Source organism: Onthophagus taurus, chromosome 3, assembly GCF_036711975.1.
Source record: "Onthophagus taurus isolate NC chromosome 3, IU_Otau_3.0, whole genome shotgun sequence".
NCBI lineage: Eukaryota > Metazoa > Arthropoda > Insecta > Coleoptera > Scarabaeidae > Onthophagus > Onthophagus taurus.
Window position 1 is genome coordinate 5,204,261 of NC_091968.1, and position 15,007 is coordinate 5,219,267.

Here is a 15,007-nt window from a genome sequence, read left to right on the forward strand (position 1 = left end):
GCAACCCTTATTTTTGGCGCTTCAATTTTAAAACACTCCTCCGAATTAAAAAATAGAGTATAATAAATTTGAGTTTTGGCCAACTTATTCTACTCTGGCTATTGATGCATCCCCTCCCAGCAGGGTTGCGTCGCTCTCCATATGAGGGTAAGTTACACTACTTTACTTTATTATTATACAGGGTGTGTTCGTGAATTATTTCCAACAGTGTACTTATTTCTATAACAAAATTAATTTAATTAAAACTAATTTTTGCAGTTTCCGTGAAGGCTCTTGTAATGGAGGTTGGTTAAGACACACCGAACAAGTGACCCACAATAAAATGGCCGTAGTTTTGGGTTGTCCTGTAAATCCAACGACTGGAGCTGACTTTAAACTCGATGGTTGGCATATACCGGGTTTTCAACATCTTTCTTGGCTGTTACCCTCGCATTTAGAAGTTTCTGAGTTATACTTTTTATTGACAGCTTTAATGACTGGGCAACCAGTTAAATTATTACCGGCTGAGACAAAATTCGATTTGGACACAGTTTGGGCATTTCTATGGGGCGCTTCCGTTAATAGCCAACCGGTTAGTAGCGTAACACCGAGGATCAATTTTTGCTCGGAAGCGGTGGTGGTTTTATTAGCTATGGCGAGATCGATGATTCATTGCGATCAAAACTTATTACCGGATTGGTTGAGGAATCATGCAATCTCCATAATACAAGTTTTATTCCAATTATACCATAATTTACCCGAATTTATGCCAATTTTCATGTCGGGGGAGGTCCTGGGTGCTTTAGCAAGTGCTTTATTCCCACCAACATCGAATTTAAACGACAGCGGCGATAGTAGTGGAGCTTCAACTCCAGCTGAAGAATCCGAAAATATAATAGTGGTTCCACGATCACCTTTAGAAGATAATCCTTTAACAACCCACCCAGCGAGACAATTCATAATCGATTTTATCCGCGTCATCGTAGTCGACTCATTAAGCTTATCAGTAACTGCAAAATCATCTCCTGTAATCGACTTAGTTCTTGATGCTTACCCAGAAAATTCAACAACCCATCAACAAACTTGTTATCAAACTGAAATTTTATGCACTTTAATGGATCACCTTTTAGCCGCCGATATGTTGGTTGGGGATCAAGCTGCGATTCCGATTGTTCCATTAGCAAACGCGCATGTTCAACATGTTGCGCCTAATGTGTTTTATTTAACAGCAAGGATAGTAGATAAATTATGGCAAGGTTCATTATCGAAAGATCCTCACGACGTTTTTGATTTTATCATTAAATTAATCGGTCAAGCAAAAAGAAGAAGCGGAAATTTTTCATTAGAATGTTTATACCATTGCTTAAATCGCAGCATTTTATTTTTATTATCAAGACCAACCGATTCAATCGCCGATCAAATGAGCGTTTTAGAAGCTCTACATAAATTAACCACAAATCGTTTGATTGTTTTTGGCGCAGGAAATCACGAATTAGATTTCATCGGATGTTTAACTTATTGCCTCCTCCAATTAAAAGCTGATATGAAGATAATGTTGGACTCAAACATGCGTACAATGTGGCATGTTAACCCGGCGAGCGATTTAGAATCTCGCGATGAGCAATTAAACCAGCACCAAGGTCGAAATTTAATGGCTGGAGCCGCTTTAAGAGTTTGGGAAGAGTTATATGTATGTAAAAAACCTGCAATTGAAGAAGTTTTTAAGGTTACCTTAGTCCCCCCGATGATGAACGCAAAAGCACCCGATTTAATCGCCGTTCGCGAACAAGTCTATGAAAACGCCGCGAAACTTTGGGCTACTTACATTGATAACGAAAAAAAAGCAACTTACCGAGTCCCTTGGGAACTACACAATCAAATTCAATCCAAAATTCATAAAGTTACAGGCGGATTAACGCGATTAGCGAGTCGGACGAAATCGAGAAAAGATGAAACATTAAAAGTTCGCGTTAGAATGAATAAGCGCCAAGCTTTTCAATGGATTTTAACCCACATCGCCAACGTTCGTGAATTAGTTGAAATGAAACGAAATCAACACATTAACATGGCAACTCATACTCAACGTTACGTTCATCAAGAATGGTTACAAACGAAAACTGAGTTAACCCGAGAACGGGGTCTTTGGGGACCAACCAAACCATGCCATTTAGATAAATGGATGTTGGATATGACTGAAGGCCCACATCGGATGCGGAAAAAAACGATGAAGAATGAATTATTTTATTTGCATTACCCATATCGACCGGAGATTGAAAAAGGAATTTTGAAATATAAAGTCGCTATAAGTCATCATAGTAAAGAGTATTACCAAGCGATGCAATTGAGACGTTGTAATAATGGCGAAATAGAATTAGATCGTATTGATAGTATCTCAGAAGAAAGTAGCCCAATGCCTTTAGTACCTTTACCAGCTTTATCAAGATTAAAATCAGATCCTGATGATCAACAAGATGAAAATGAATCGGAAGAAGAACCCCAACCACCCCCAGATAATCAAACGTTATTAAGATTATTAGAAGAAAACGAAAAAATCACTTACATGTTTCGTTGTGCTCGAATTCAAGGTTTAGACACAACAGAGGGGTTATTACTTTTTGGGCAAGAACATTGTTATGTAGTCGATGGATTCACTTTATTAAAAAATCGAGAAATTCGCGATATCGACGCAGTTCCTACTCAAGGTTACGAACCAATTTTACCAAACCCTGGTTCTCCGAGACGATCCCGTACAATGAGACAATGTTCGAAATTTTCATACGAAGAAATCAGGGAAGTACATAAAAGAAGATATCTTCTCCAACCGATGGCTTTGGAAGTTTTCTCTGGGGATGGTCGAAATTATTTATTAGCGTTCCCGAGAAAAGTCCGAAATAAAGTATATCAAAGATTTATGGCGACAGCGACTGGTATAGCAGACAGCGCTCAACAATCAGTTGCGGGACAAAAACGAACCGCTAATGTTGAACAAGCAACTAGTTTATTGAGTAATTTAATCGGGGAAACTTCCGTAACACAACGTTGGGTTCGAGGAGAAATCTCAAATTTTCAATATTTGATGTATTTAAACACATTGGCCGGAAGATCTTATAACGATTTAATGCAATACCCCGTTTTTCCATGGATTTTAGCCGACTACGATAGCGAAGAATTAGATTTTAATGACCCCTTAACATTTCGCGACTTTACAAAACCAATGGGAGCTCAAAGCTCAGAGCGTTTAGATCAATTTAAAAAGCGTTTCAAAGAATGGGATGATCCTCACGGGGAAACGCCACCGTATCATTACGGAACTCATTATTCAAGCGCCATGATTGTTTGTTCTTATTTAGTCCGTTTAGAACCCTTCACTCAACACTTTTTGCGATTACAAGGGGGACATTTTGATTTAGCCGATCGCATGTTTCATTCGGTGAAAGAGGCTTGGGCTTCTGCTTCAAAACATAATATGGCGGATGTTAAAGAATTAATTCCCGAATTTTTTTATTTACCCGAATTTTTATTAAACGGAAACGAATTTGATTTGGGTTCGAAACAAAGTGGAGTGTTTTTGGGTGATGTCGTGTTACCACCTTGGGCGAAACAAGATCCGAGGGAGTTTATTAGAGCGCATCGGAATGCGCTTGAGTGTGATTTTGTGTCTCAAAATTTACATCATTGGATTGATTTGGTTTTTGGGTACAAACAACAAGGGCAACCGGCTGTTGAAGCTACTAATGTTTTTCATCATTTGTTTTACGAGGGAAATGTGGATATTTATAAGTAAGTTTTTTTTTTCTGTGACGGAAAAAACGTTTGACATTTTATCTCTATTGATGGGTAACAAAATGTCACTTTTTATGAAATTACTTACAAATAGATAGAATTACTTTTTCCTTTTTCGACCCATTTCATCGAATACTTTGAAACTTTAAGAATGTATTTGTCTATTATCGAACTATGTACAATAATTTTTTCATAGAAAAATAGTAACATTTTAGCCACTTATGCGCTAGGTCCCGAAACTCATAAAAAAAAGTCCTCCACTGCTGCAGCGATAACAGTCGATTCAACACCTAAAATGGAAAAAACAAATATCGATCTTACACTAGAAGATATTCTCTGTACCATGACATAGGATTTTAGAGAAATATTGAAATTTTACAAAATGACGGAGTCTCTAAAATCATAAATATCGTAGATCATGGTACAATAAAACATGTTTATAATACTCTGTTAAAATTCCAAGCCAATCGGATAATATGTCTCTGAGTTAGAACTGCAACAAATTTCAAAAATAACGTATTGAGAAAACTGCGTTTAAAGTTTTAACTATCGATAAAATGATATTTCCCATAAGAAATGTCACTCGGCTATTCCTGGCCCATATAATGGACCCCCCCTGTTTCAAAAAATGCCTGCTGAGCAGCTAAAGCTTTTTTCGAGCAGTTCTACCCTCCTTTGATGCGGTGACGTAAAGTAGCTTGATAAACTCTGACATCATCTCTATCGTTCGCATATTCGTTTGCAATTGCACCAATAGTGATTTCCAATAGATTAAAAACAGCCAGAAAATTGGCAAGTTGTGGAGTAAAGTGCCAGAGCAAATCAATATAACTTTCATTATTATTTTGGGTGTTCCCACCTTTACATCTCTCTAGTAACTTTCTTCTACTTAAACCTGTATAAATTGGTTCTAAAGTTTCTGCCACTTGCGCAACTAGCAGAAGGTACTCATGTTTGAAATTTGTCATGTTGATTTGTTGAGATAAATGATAAAATATAGCCCAAATTGCCTTAAGGCCACTTTACAGTTCGCAAGTTTCATTGCCTGCAAGAAATATTGCGGTAATTTATCTTGCACGCATGCGCAAATCACGTATCCTTGCACTTGCGCTTAAAGTGTGGTGAGTTTTTTAGTTACTTTCTGTGTTGCCAACTATGAAATATAACGACATAACGTATTTTGTTGGTTTGTTTGTGTACAGGTGCCCCAATCTTTCAAAAAATATTTGTTGCCAGCATTGATTGCAATTAAAATATTGCAGTTAAAAGGTGCCAAATGTAAAGCCAATCGCGCTAGATACTGCCGCAATAACTTCGTGCAAAATACTTTGCATGCAAGAAAAATTGCTTACATATTATTTTGATTTACCAGACATCAAAATAATAATTGCTAATCCTTAATACTTTTAGAGTTTATTGATTACTTTTTCGGTTAGTTTCATTGTATTTTTACTTTTTCCTCCTAAGCCCTTACTTTGCTTTTTGAGGTTTCGACATCGCGTTCTCATTCTTTTTTTACATGTAAATAACACTCTAATTTTTCTACTTCGACGACATATGGGTTTAGATATTATTCCTTTGTATGTAGCAGTATCACCATCACCAACACAACTGCTATACTTTACACCATATTCATCAATCGAGCGACTAAACATATCCTTTACACTATCAACCTCCATTTTCGCAGCGAATCCTTCATGATTTGCATCACAATCATGTACAGGGTGTCCAAATTTCCATGGGTTTGCAGGGTATCTCAGTTATTATGAAAGATAGAAAGTTACGGCTTTCGCGAACCTGAGCTACTTTTTTGTGAAACTTACAATGGCGCAAACCAAATTTTCATAGTCCTCTTCGTTTTTGATATACAGGGAGTGTTTGAAATTTACGAATTTCAGACACCTCCTGTATCTCGGCTATCCGGAAACTTAGTAAAAAAGTAAAAACGGGTTCTAATAGATTTTTTCACGTGGAATCCAATGGTGCACGTAGAATTTTTCTAATCATCACGGTTTTTGAGTTATAAACACAACTGAAATACTGAATACTCAACTTCTGAAATACTTAACTCTTTATAACTCAAAAACCTTGATGACTAGAAAAATTCTACGTGCGCCATTGTATTCTACGTGAAAAAATCTATTAGAACCCATTTTTACGTTTCCGGATAGCCGACATACAGGGGTGTCTGAAAATCGTAAATTTTGAAACACTCCCTGTATATCAAAAACGAAGAGGGCTATGAAAATTTGGTTTGCGCCATTGTAAGTTTCACAAAAAAGTAGCTCAGGTTCGCGAAACCGCAACTTTCTATCTTTCATAATAACTGAGATACCCTGCAAACCCATCGAAATTTGGACACCCTGTACATTGTTGATATTCTTCAGGATGTGTAAGTTTTTTCTTTTCCCATATTTCACAACTTTACAGTAAATTGATTTTACAATGAATTGATATTTTTTTTGCAAAATTTCCCTGTAAGAGTTGTAACTCCGAAACGAGAAGTATGACTGCGTTTTTTCCATGTTCCAAAAAACTCCAGAAACTGTCAAATTTACATCTGAACCTTCTTTTTTTAACATCTTAGCCTTCTCTTCGTCCACGGCGATTTTTACGCTTTGTTTATAAACTGTTTCAGCTGCTTTGGTAACGTTTTCGAAGCATCCAGCGAAGGTATTGTTATTGAATTTTCTAAGAAGATCCATCGACTTGCTTCATTAAATGTTATGTCCTTTTTGCAATTTTTACATATGACTAAATTGCTAATAGTTGTGAAAACTGAATAATACGATACCCATGACTGTTACTTGTTAATAAGCGTTTTATTGTTTATAATTTTCCAATTTATCATTTATAATATTTCTCCGGTACAATATATGTATACACCCAAACCCTCTACCCTCCTCCCTTAGCTCACTACACCCTCAGCATCTTCCAATCCTTTCCACACAGCCTACACCACCTCTCCACATCATCCGCCCAGTACCTGGTCCCTCTCTCCTCATTGCCACAGCGGATTCTGGCCATCAATCTCTTCCCTTCATCATCTCCCTCCATCAACAGATACTTTGGCAGTTTGTCTGTCACTGTCTCCCCATACCTTTCATTATATCTCCCTTCCGGTATCTGTGACATTCTTTCCTGCCCCCTATCTCTCAGTTCTCTTCACATTTCACCTCTCTCCACACTTCTGCTGTCGATCCCCGTTAGTGAATATGCCACTCTTCTATAATATCCCTCCCTATCTCTCTGCCCATATATCAGCCTCCTCTCCTTAATTTCCCTCCAACACTCTTCCAGGAGCATGCAATGCGGTCTTTCTGATATCATTTCCTCTTACTTAACTGCTCTTCTCCCAACCTCCACCATACCCTGGAGTCTGCCTTACCAACCCCAACACCCATCTCCAATACCTTGTTTGCAGAATTTACTAGCTCTCCAGAGACCTCATCATCTCCACCGCCTCTCTAGCCACCTTTGTTTCTGCTATTACCACCCCATCCATTCCTATCTGCAGGGTGTTTCAATATATATACATAGTCAATTGCCCCTCTTCCCTTCCAGAATCCCGCCTGCCCATCCGGCAACAACTCCCTCCTCTCCATTTCTTATTCCAACCTCCCCAGCAGTACCTTTGTATAAATTTTGAAAGTTATGTCCAACAGGGTAATCCCTCTATAATTGCTCACCACCCTTTTACTCCCCTTTTTATACAGTGGGCATATTATCCCCATCCTCCACCTGTCCGGAAACCCCTCCCCTCTCCATACTTCGTCTAGTACCTTCCACAGCTGTTTCTTCACTGTCTCCGTCGCCTCCAACCAAGTCTCATTCTGGATTTCATCCTCTCCTGTCGCCCTTCTTCTATTCAGTCCCCTCAACACTGCTTCCACTTCTTCCAGTGTTATCTCCATTCCCTCTTGTACCCCTCGCTCTCCCTCTCACATTCTTCTCTCTTCCACCCCTTTGACTGTTATTAATTATTATTTCGTCATTGTCGGTACGCAATAATTTTTCTGCAGCAGTACTGAGATCAGTGTTGGGCTTCTCTTGTGTGTATCGATTTCCCGAGAATCTCTTCCTCCTACTTGTTGATCTACGAATAGGATTATAGTAAGTTCCTTTTTGCTTTAGATACGAATTTTCACTCATTTTTGATTTTTACAACTTCTTATTGCACGGTACAGTCCAATACTTCCGAGAAGACACTTCCTATCTAATAGTAGCAAATAATAGACGGACTGTACAATATGTGTGTTTGACTTGCTAGAGGTTGGTAGTGAGAAGGCTACTATTATAAAAGTATTTGGAGTCCGACTTTGAAATATTAATATTATGTTCTTGAAAGTATTTTTTGAAAATTTCACACTGGTGTAACCCCTTAACTGTGGATTGCATGAATGACATGTTCCATTTTTTTCTGCCATGGACACAACTGCCGTTGATGTACTTGGTTGCAAATCGATTGTTATTTCAGCACTGCCACACGTTCTAAACACTTTATTAGCTATTTCTGCGCTGTGTGCTACCGATTCATTAACGTACCCTTCATCGACCGTTGATACTTCCAACCGTCATGTTTTTTTAGTGTCATCAAGTCTCCCCCAGATTCAACTAAAAGTGTAGCAGACGATCTTCAAAATGAATGAGCTGTATATGAGTTAGCATTTTCAAGTTGAAGAAAATTAGCTACTGTATGAGGTACCTTATGATATACTATTGATTAGTAGGTCGTGTCAGAACTGTGGAATAATGGCTTCATTATTCAACACTTGCCAGTCATGCGAGTAATGCGTGTCATTACCCCTCAAAAATCAAATGTATAACGAATAGATAATTCAATAGTTGTAGGTAGATAAAACTTTTTACCCACAACCTTATTGATACATTTTCCATTGCGATATGCATAAAACAGGCGGCAATTCTTTGCAGCTGCTAGACGAAGGGCTATGTACATTCGGTAAAATTTAATATATTCTTCAATAACTACAAATCTCCTGTTTCCATCATTCTTTCTTTGCTTAAGTTTCACAATTAATAAGGTTTTCGAATGTTCAATATTATTTAATGTTACCTGGTTCACAAAATTCAAATTTCACATCGATAATTTTCTGACTTGATATTTAAATCGTCGTTTTTCCCGTCACAGAAAAAAATAGTGTATTATACACGGGAAAAATATTAGATTTTATCTTTTTTCCCTTGTATAATAAATAACTATTATTATGTGACATTTTTATCAACATTTTATTTTTTTAGTATCGATGATCCCTTAAAGAAAAATGCGACAATCGGTTTTATAAACAACTTCGGCCAAATTCCTAAACAACTTTTCAAGAAACCTCATCCCTCTAAGAAAATGGGTCATAATAATCGAACATCCGTAATGGATACTGGGTCATTAGTCCAAGCGTTCTCTTTACCCCAACCGGAACGTTTATTTTTCCATCATTTAGATAATTTAAGACCATCTCTACAACCTATAAAAGAAGTTAAAATTTCTGTTGGACAAATTCTTCATCACGATAAAGCAGTTCTTGCCGTTGACCAAAATAAAGTGCTTATCCCACCTAGTTATAACAAATACGTCGCTTGGGGTTTTGCCGATCATTCTCTTAGAATCGGAAATTATGATAGTGACAAAGCAACGTTTGTTTGTGAAACTGTTGTTCAAAATTCTGGGGAAATTGTTGCTTGTGTTTGCCCCTCGGCGAAGTTAATCGTTACTGCGGGAACTAGTTCTGTGGTAACTATATGGGAATATGAGCAACGTAAAAAGCAATTACATATTAAACATTCTTTATACGCACATACTGAAGCTGTGACGTGTTTAGCTGCGAGTACCGCTTATAACGTAATCGTTTCCGGTTCAAGAGACTCCACAGCGATTATTTGGGACTTATCCCGTGGTGTTTTTGTACGCCAACTTAGAGGACATGCCGGGCCGGTTGCTGCTGTTGCAGTAAATGATTTAACTGGAGATATTGCAACGTGCGCAGCAACTTGGTTACATTTATGGAGCATAAACGGCGATGAATTGGCGAATGTTAATACTTGTGTTGGCCGCGCCGACCGGATGCAACAAATTCTTTGCGTTGCGTTCTCGCAAACTCACGAATGGGATGCTAGCAATGTCATAATGACGGGGTCAACGGATGGTGTTACGAGAATGTGGTCGATCGAATATGTTCAAGTACCGGAAGAGAAAGAAAGAGATCAACAAAAAGATGATAAAGAAAAAGAGAAACCATCGGAACCTGCAAGACCTCTCTCAATTCATAATCGATTAGTTAAACAAGTTAATGTTTCAAATGATAGCTCCGGAAGTTTGATTAAATCTGGTTCTGAAAGTAGTTTATCAGAGGAATGTACTTCGGGTAGGAGAGGTTCCGTAGAGAGGCAACGATCGAATGAGAGTAGTTCAAAGGAATGGAGAAGCGAGCAACAAGATGAAAAAGAGACTTGTAGCGATACGGAGGATCTCCCGCCGGTGGTTGCAGTACGAAGGCGGAGATCGAAGGTTCATGGCGGTTTCCGGAAAAGCGAAGGCGGAAATAGTGCTGATAATGAAAGTTTGGATGTTGATGACGCGGCGGGGATGAGAACTAGTAAAAGTGATACTAGTTTAACGGATTCGTTTGTTATTGTACCTGATACAAGAAAACGGGCGGTTAATCCACAAAATTTATTGAGACCAGGTAAGAATTATTACAATAAATAAAATAAATTTTAATTTTTTTGTTAAAATAGGTTTCAAATGGCAAAGACAACTAGTATTCAAAAGCAAATTAACCATGCACACCGCATACGATCGGAAAGATAACACAGAACCTGCTTCAATTACATCTTTAGCGGTTTCACGGTAAATAATTTATTAATAAATATACAGGGTGTCTCACGTAACTGGTTCGTTAGAACTTTTTTAGGTTCCACTATTTGTACAGTTTTGAAATTTTGGTAGCATGGGTTGTTCATTCGGAACTTTCGATCATTCCGGTAGTACACCATAACTTCGTTGTTTTAAACGGAATGCTATAGTTTTTATTACACCTTTTAATTCTAAATTGGCACGATTACTCTAGATGCTATCAAATATTTTGTCATTTGTTGTATCAGAGTATCTTATACAGCATGGTCAAAAATTGAATTACCGTTTTTTCATATTCAACCGCAAGAAAGTTGAAAATTTTAAATGGAACGCCCCATATTTTATTAGCCTACCCGAAAGGGAATTTAATTCTCTACAATTTATCTATAAACTTTCCTATACCTATTTATTGTGGTTTCTCTCATATTGGAAAATTTATCGAAACATGCAGGAAACATTTTGATAGTTTTTCGTTTAATTTATTTCTATTATAATTTGCACTATTAACGACTGATCTTTTAGTTTACTAGCTTTTACTTACCAAAAATAATAAACAGAAGATCAAATAAATAATAATAATAATACTTTATTCAAAAACGTAACCTTATTATACAGGGTGATTCACATAAGAACCGACACAGAGTAGGGACATGTAGAGGACAGTAAATTAAGATGATTTAACGTAACTTATCTCTATACTAAGTTGTACCTCTGAGGAGTTATAGACCTTCAAAGTTGCCTCTTAAATTTTTAAAAAGTTCAATATCTTATAATAAGATACACGTAATACATTAAGCTAGAAAAACCAAATTTGGTATGATGCATTTTATTCAAAAAACAAAAAGCTCATTAAATTGAGTTCATGAAACAGCAATTATTTCCCTATTTAATCGTCTCTCTATCTCCGCTAGTTTTCAAGATCTCTTTACTAAACATGGAAAAAAACGTACCCTGTATAATGCATTACTTCCTCTAATACTATCATGAACTGTTTTATATCACCTCCAGGCGCGCGGTAAAGTGATACAAAAACTGAGTTTACTTGTGAAATAACAATCGAACAAACTTCTAAGCATTTTTCGATATTGTATTTCTCTACGTTTATTGTTGTTGGTTTATATGTTATTTGTAACTATTAGTACTCCTCCCCTTATGTATGTTTTTCTGCAACTATACGCAGCCACGTTATAATTAGGTAAATTTAGTGTTGTTATCTCTTCTGCTTTCTGCCAGTGTTCATTGCCTGTTCGTCCTATTCGTCCAGATGTGAGGTTAGAAGTTTAATGAAAAGTGGTGTTGTTGAATTTTGTTGTTCAAAAAGGTATCTCTTTGATAAATGGTTATTAGGTGTGATTATTACAGATCATTTTAAAAAGAAAGTATTGAGCTTTAATTTAAAATAAGTCTTATTACTTAATTTCAATAAATACGGCTTCCAGGAATTTTTAAATTAGCATCATTTTGGCACTTTTAGGTTATACAAAAATGTATGTTTTATTTCAACATTTTTTTCTCAATATTTTTCCAATCCAATCCAACAATTATTATACATCATTTTAAAGAGAAAGCTTTGAGCTTTAATTTAGAACAAGTGTCATTCCTTAATTTCAATAAATACGGCTTCCAGGAATTTTTAAATTAGCATCTTTTTTTGACACGTTTAGGTTATACGAAAATGTAAGTTTTATTTCAACATTTTTTTCTCAATATTTTTCCAATCCAACCCAACAATTATTATATATCATTTTAAAGAGAAAGCTTTGAGCTTTAATATAGAAGAAGTCTCATTCCTTAATTTCAATAAATACGGTTTCCAGGAATTTTTAAATTACCATCTTTTTTGACACGTTTAGGTTATACGAAAATATAAGTTTATATTTTTCCAATCCAACCCAACAATTATTATACAGTGCTAGCGTAAAGTAACCCCCCCCCCTTTTTTTTAACTTCCGAACAGATTGAGATATCAATATGAGCAAAAAAACGTCAGGTTCTATATTTTATCAGCACAAATATTTTCTTATGGAAAATTCTGCTATCACTTTTAGTTTTTCCGGAAAATGGATCCACTTTGTTTTTTTAAATGGAACACCTAGTATATTATGGTATTTTCCTAAAGATGAAACCAATACGAATCCAACGGTACCTCACAATCAAATATCGGTTTATTAGTTTTTCGCATAAAAATTAAACAAAATGCGGAATTTCGCCGGAAAAACCAACGTATCTTCGTCGACTGCCTGTCGAAATGCAATCGGCCAGTTAAATGGTGGTCGGTAGGTTAACGGTAGGTATACGCTCGAGCTAAGACGGATTTAAAATTGATAGTTCCCTTACTTATTTTTGAAGTATATTAAATTTACGAATTAATCATATTTTATCAAAAAATATTTATAAAGAAAAAAATCAAAGTCAATATAAGAAATGAAAGTTTTTTTATTAAAGATTTTGCCGTATTGGTTGAAAAATTGGCTTAGTGTTGTTATTGAATAATAAAAGAATTTTTTATTTATTAGGAACAAACATTTTTGTAGTGTTTTCTCTCACACGGCTTAACATGTGATGATCAATATTTTGGCAGACGTCAATAATTTCGTCAATAACACCATAAAAAGAAATCTAAAGGTGTCAGATCTGGTGATCTTGTTGGCCATTCAATCGGCCCACGTCGACCGATCCACCGTCCATTAAAATTTGTATCAAGATAATTTCGTACCATTGCCACATAATGTGGAGGAGCCATTTCAAAATCGTCAGGATTCTGGTGTACAATTTGCAAAAGACTTGGATTAATATCTTCTTCTAATAATCTTAAATACAATTCCGGTCTAATTTTCGGTTAGGAATATTGGTCTCACGATGTGATTTCCCAATATGCCTGTCCAAACATTTATTTTCTTGGGAAATTGAGTGTTAACTTCACGATATTCATGTGGACTAAAATCACTCTAGTAATGTACATTTTGCCGATGCAATTTTCCATCCAAAAAGAAAGTATATTCATCACTGAAACAAATCTAAAAATATTTCCCCGCCGTTGTTGGACCCACATCACACGTTGATGCGATAGCAGCAGACGACATCATGCACGCATTAACTACTTCTGTTAACGTCTGCACTTGTGTGTCTTCAGAAATCGAACGACGACCAGTTCTTTTGCGGTCCTCGACGCTTCCAGTTTCCAAAAACTTATTTACAAGTTCTCTTAAATATTTTCGACTAATTGGATGTTCAGGAAATCGTTCATTAAATTGTCGCTCTGTTTCATGTACATTTCTGTCAGCACGAGGGAATATTAAAATTCCTCCGATTTTGTGCTCTAAACTCCTTCTAGCCATTTTGATCTCGCTTTTCTTTGGTTATACTTGGTCGGGTAGAATTCCAAGATAGAAATGAAGGACAATATTTGCATGCTGCCTTAAATAGAAAATTTCAAGGTACCTACAAACTTTAAAATTGTTGTTATGACAATTTTTTCTTAGAAGTTTTAAGAAGAACTTTCTTTTTATCCTTTTCTTGCATTGATTGTTTCATAAAAACATTCTAAAAGAATTGCCGATTTTAACCCTGCTTAACCCGAGCGTAGACCGACCTTTAACTGACCGTCCACCATTTATCTGGCCCATTGTATCTCGACAGGTAGTCAACGAAGATGCGTTGGGTTTTCCGGCGAAATTTCGCATTTTGTTTAATATTTATGTAAAAAACTAATAAACCGATATTTGATTGTGAGGTATCGTTGGATTCGTATTGTTTTATTCTTTCGAAAGATACCATAATATACTGGGTATTCCATTTAAAAAAACAAAGTTGATCCATTTTCCGGAAAAACTAAAAGTGATAGCAAAATTTTCCATAAGACAATATTTGTGTCTTTTTTGCTTTTTTGTGTTTTTTTGCTCATATTGATATTTCAATCTGTTCAGAAATTAAACAGGGGGGGGGGGGGTTACTTTACGCTAGCACTGTATATCATTTTAAAGAGAAAGCTTTGAGCTTTAATATAGAAGAAGTCTCATTCCTTAATTTCAACAAATACGGCTTCCAGGAATTTTTAAATTAGCATCTTTTTTTGACACGTTTAGGTTATACGAAAATGTAAGTTTTATTTCAACGTTTTTTTTCTCAATATTTTTCCAATCCAACCCAACAATTATTATACATCATTTTAAAGAGAAAACTTTGAGCTTTGATTTAGAACAAGTCTCATTCCTTAATTTTAATAAATACGGCTTCCAGGAATTTTTAAATTAGCATCTTTTTTGACACGTTTAGGTTATACGAAAATGTAAGTTTTATTTCAACATTTTTTTTCTCAATATTTTTCCAATCCAACCCAACAATTATTATACATCATTTTAAAGAGGAAGCTTTGAG

At 36.1% G+C, this 15,007-nt stretch overlaps 1 protein-coding gene across 1 annotated transcript in view; it reads left to right on the top strand.

The window, feature by feature from the left end:
- LOC111421776 (WD repeat and FYVE domain containing 3 bchs) overlaps positions 1-15,007 on the top strand; it is a 45,560-nt gene that overhangs the window by 28,099 nt on the left and 2,454 nt on the right. The window contains exons 12-14 of the mRNA XM_071194926.1: positions 259-3,759; positions 9,022-10,460; positions 10,513-10,624. Of these exons, the coding sequence (XP_071051027.1) occupies positions 259-3,759; positions 9,022-10,460; positions 10,513-10,624 (5,052 nt within the window). The remainder of the gene's footprint in view (positions 1-258; positions 3,760-9,021; positions 10,461-10,512; positions 10,625-15,007) is intronic.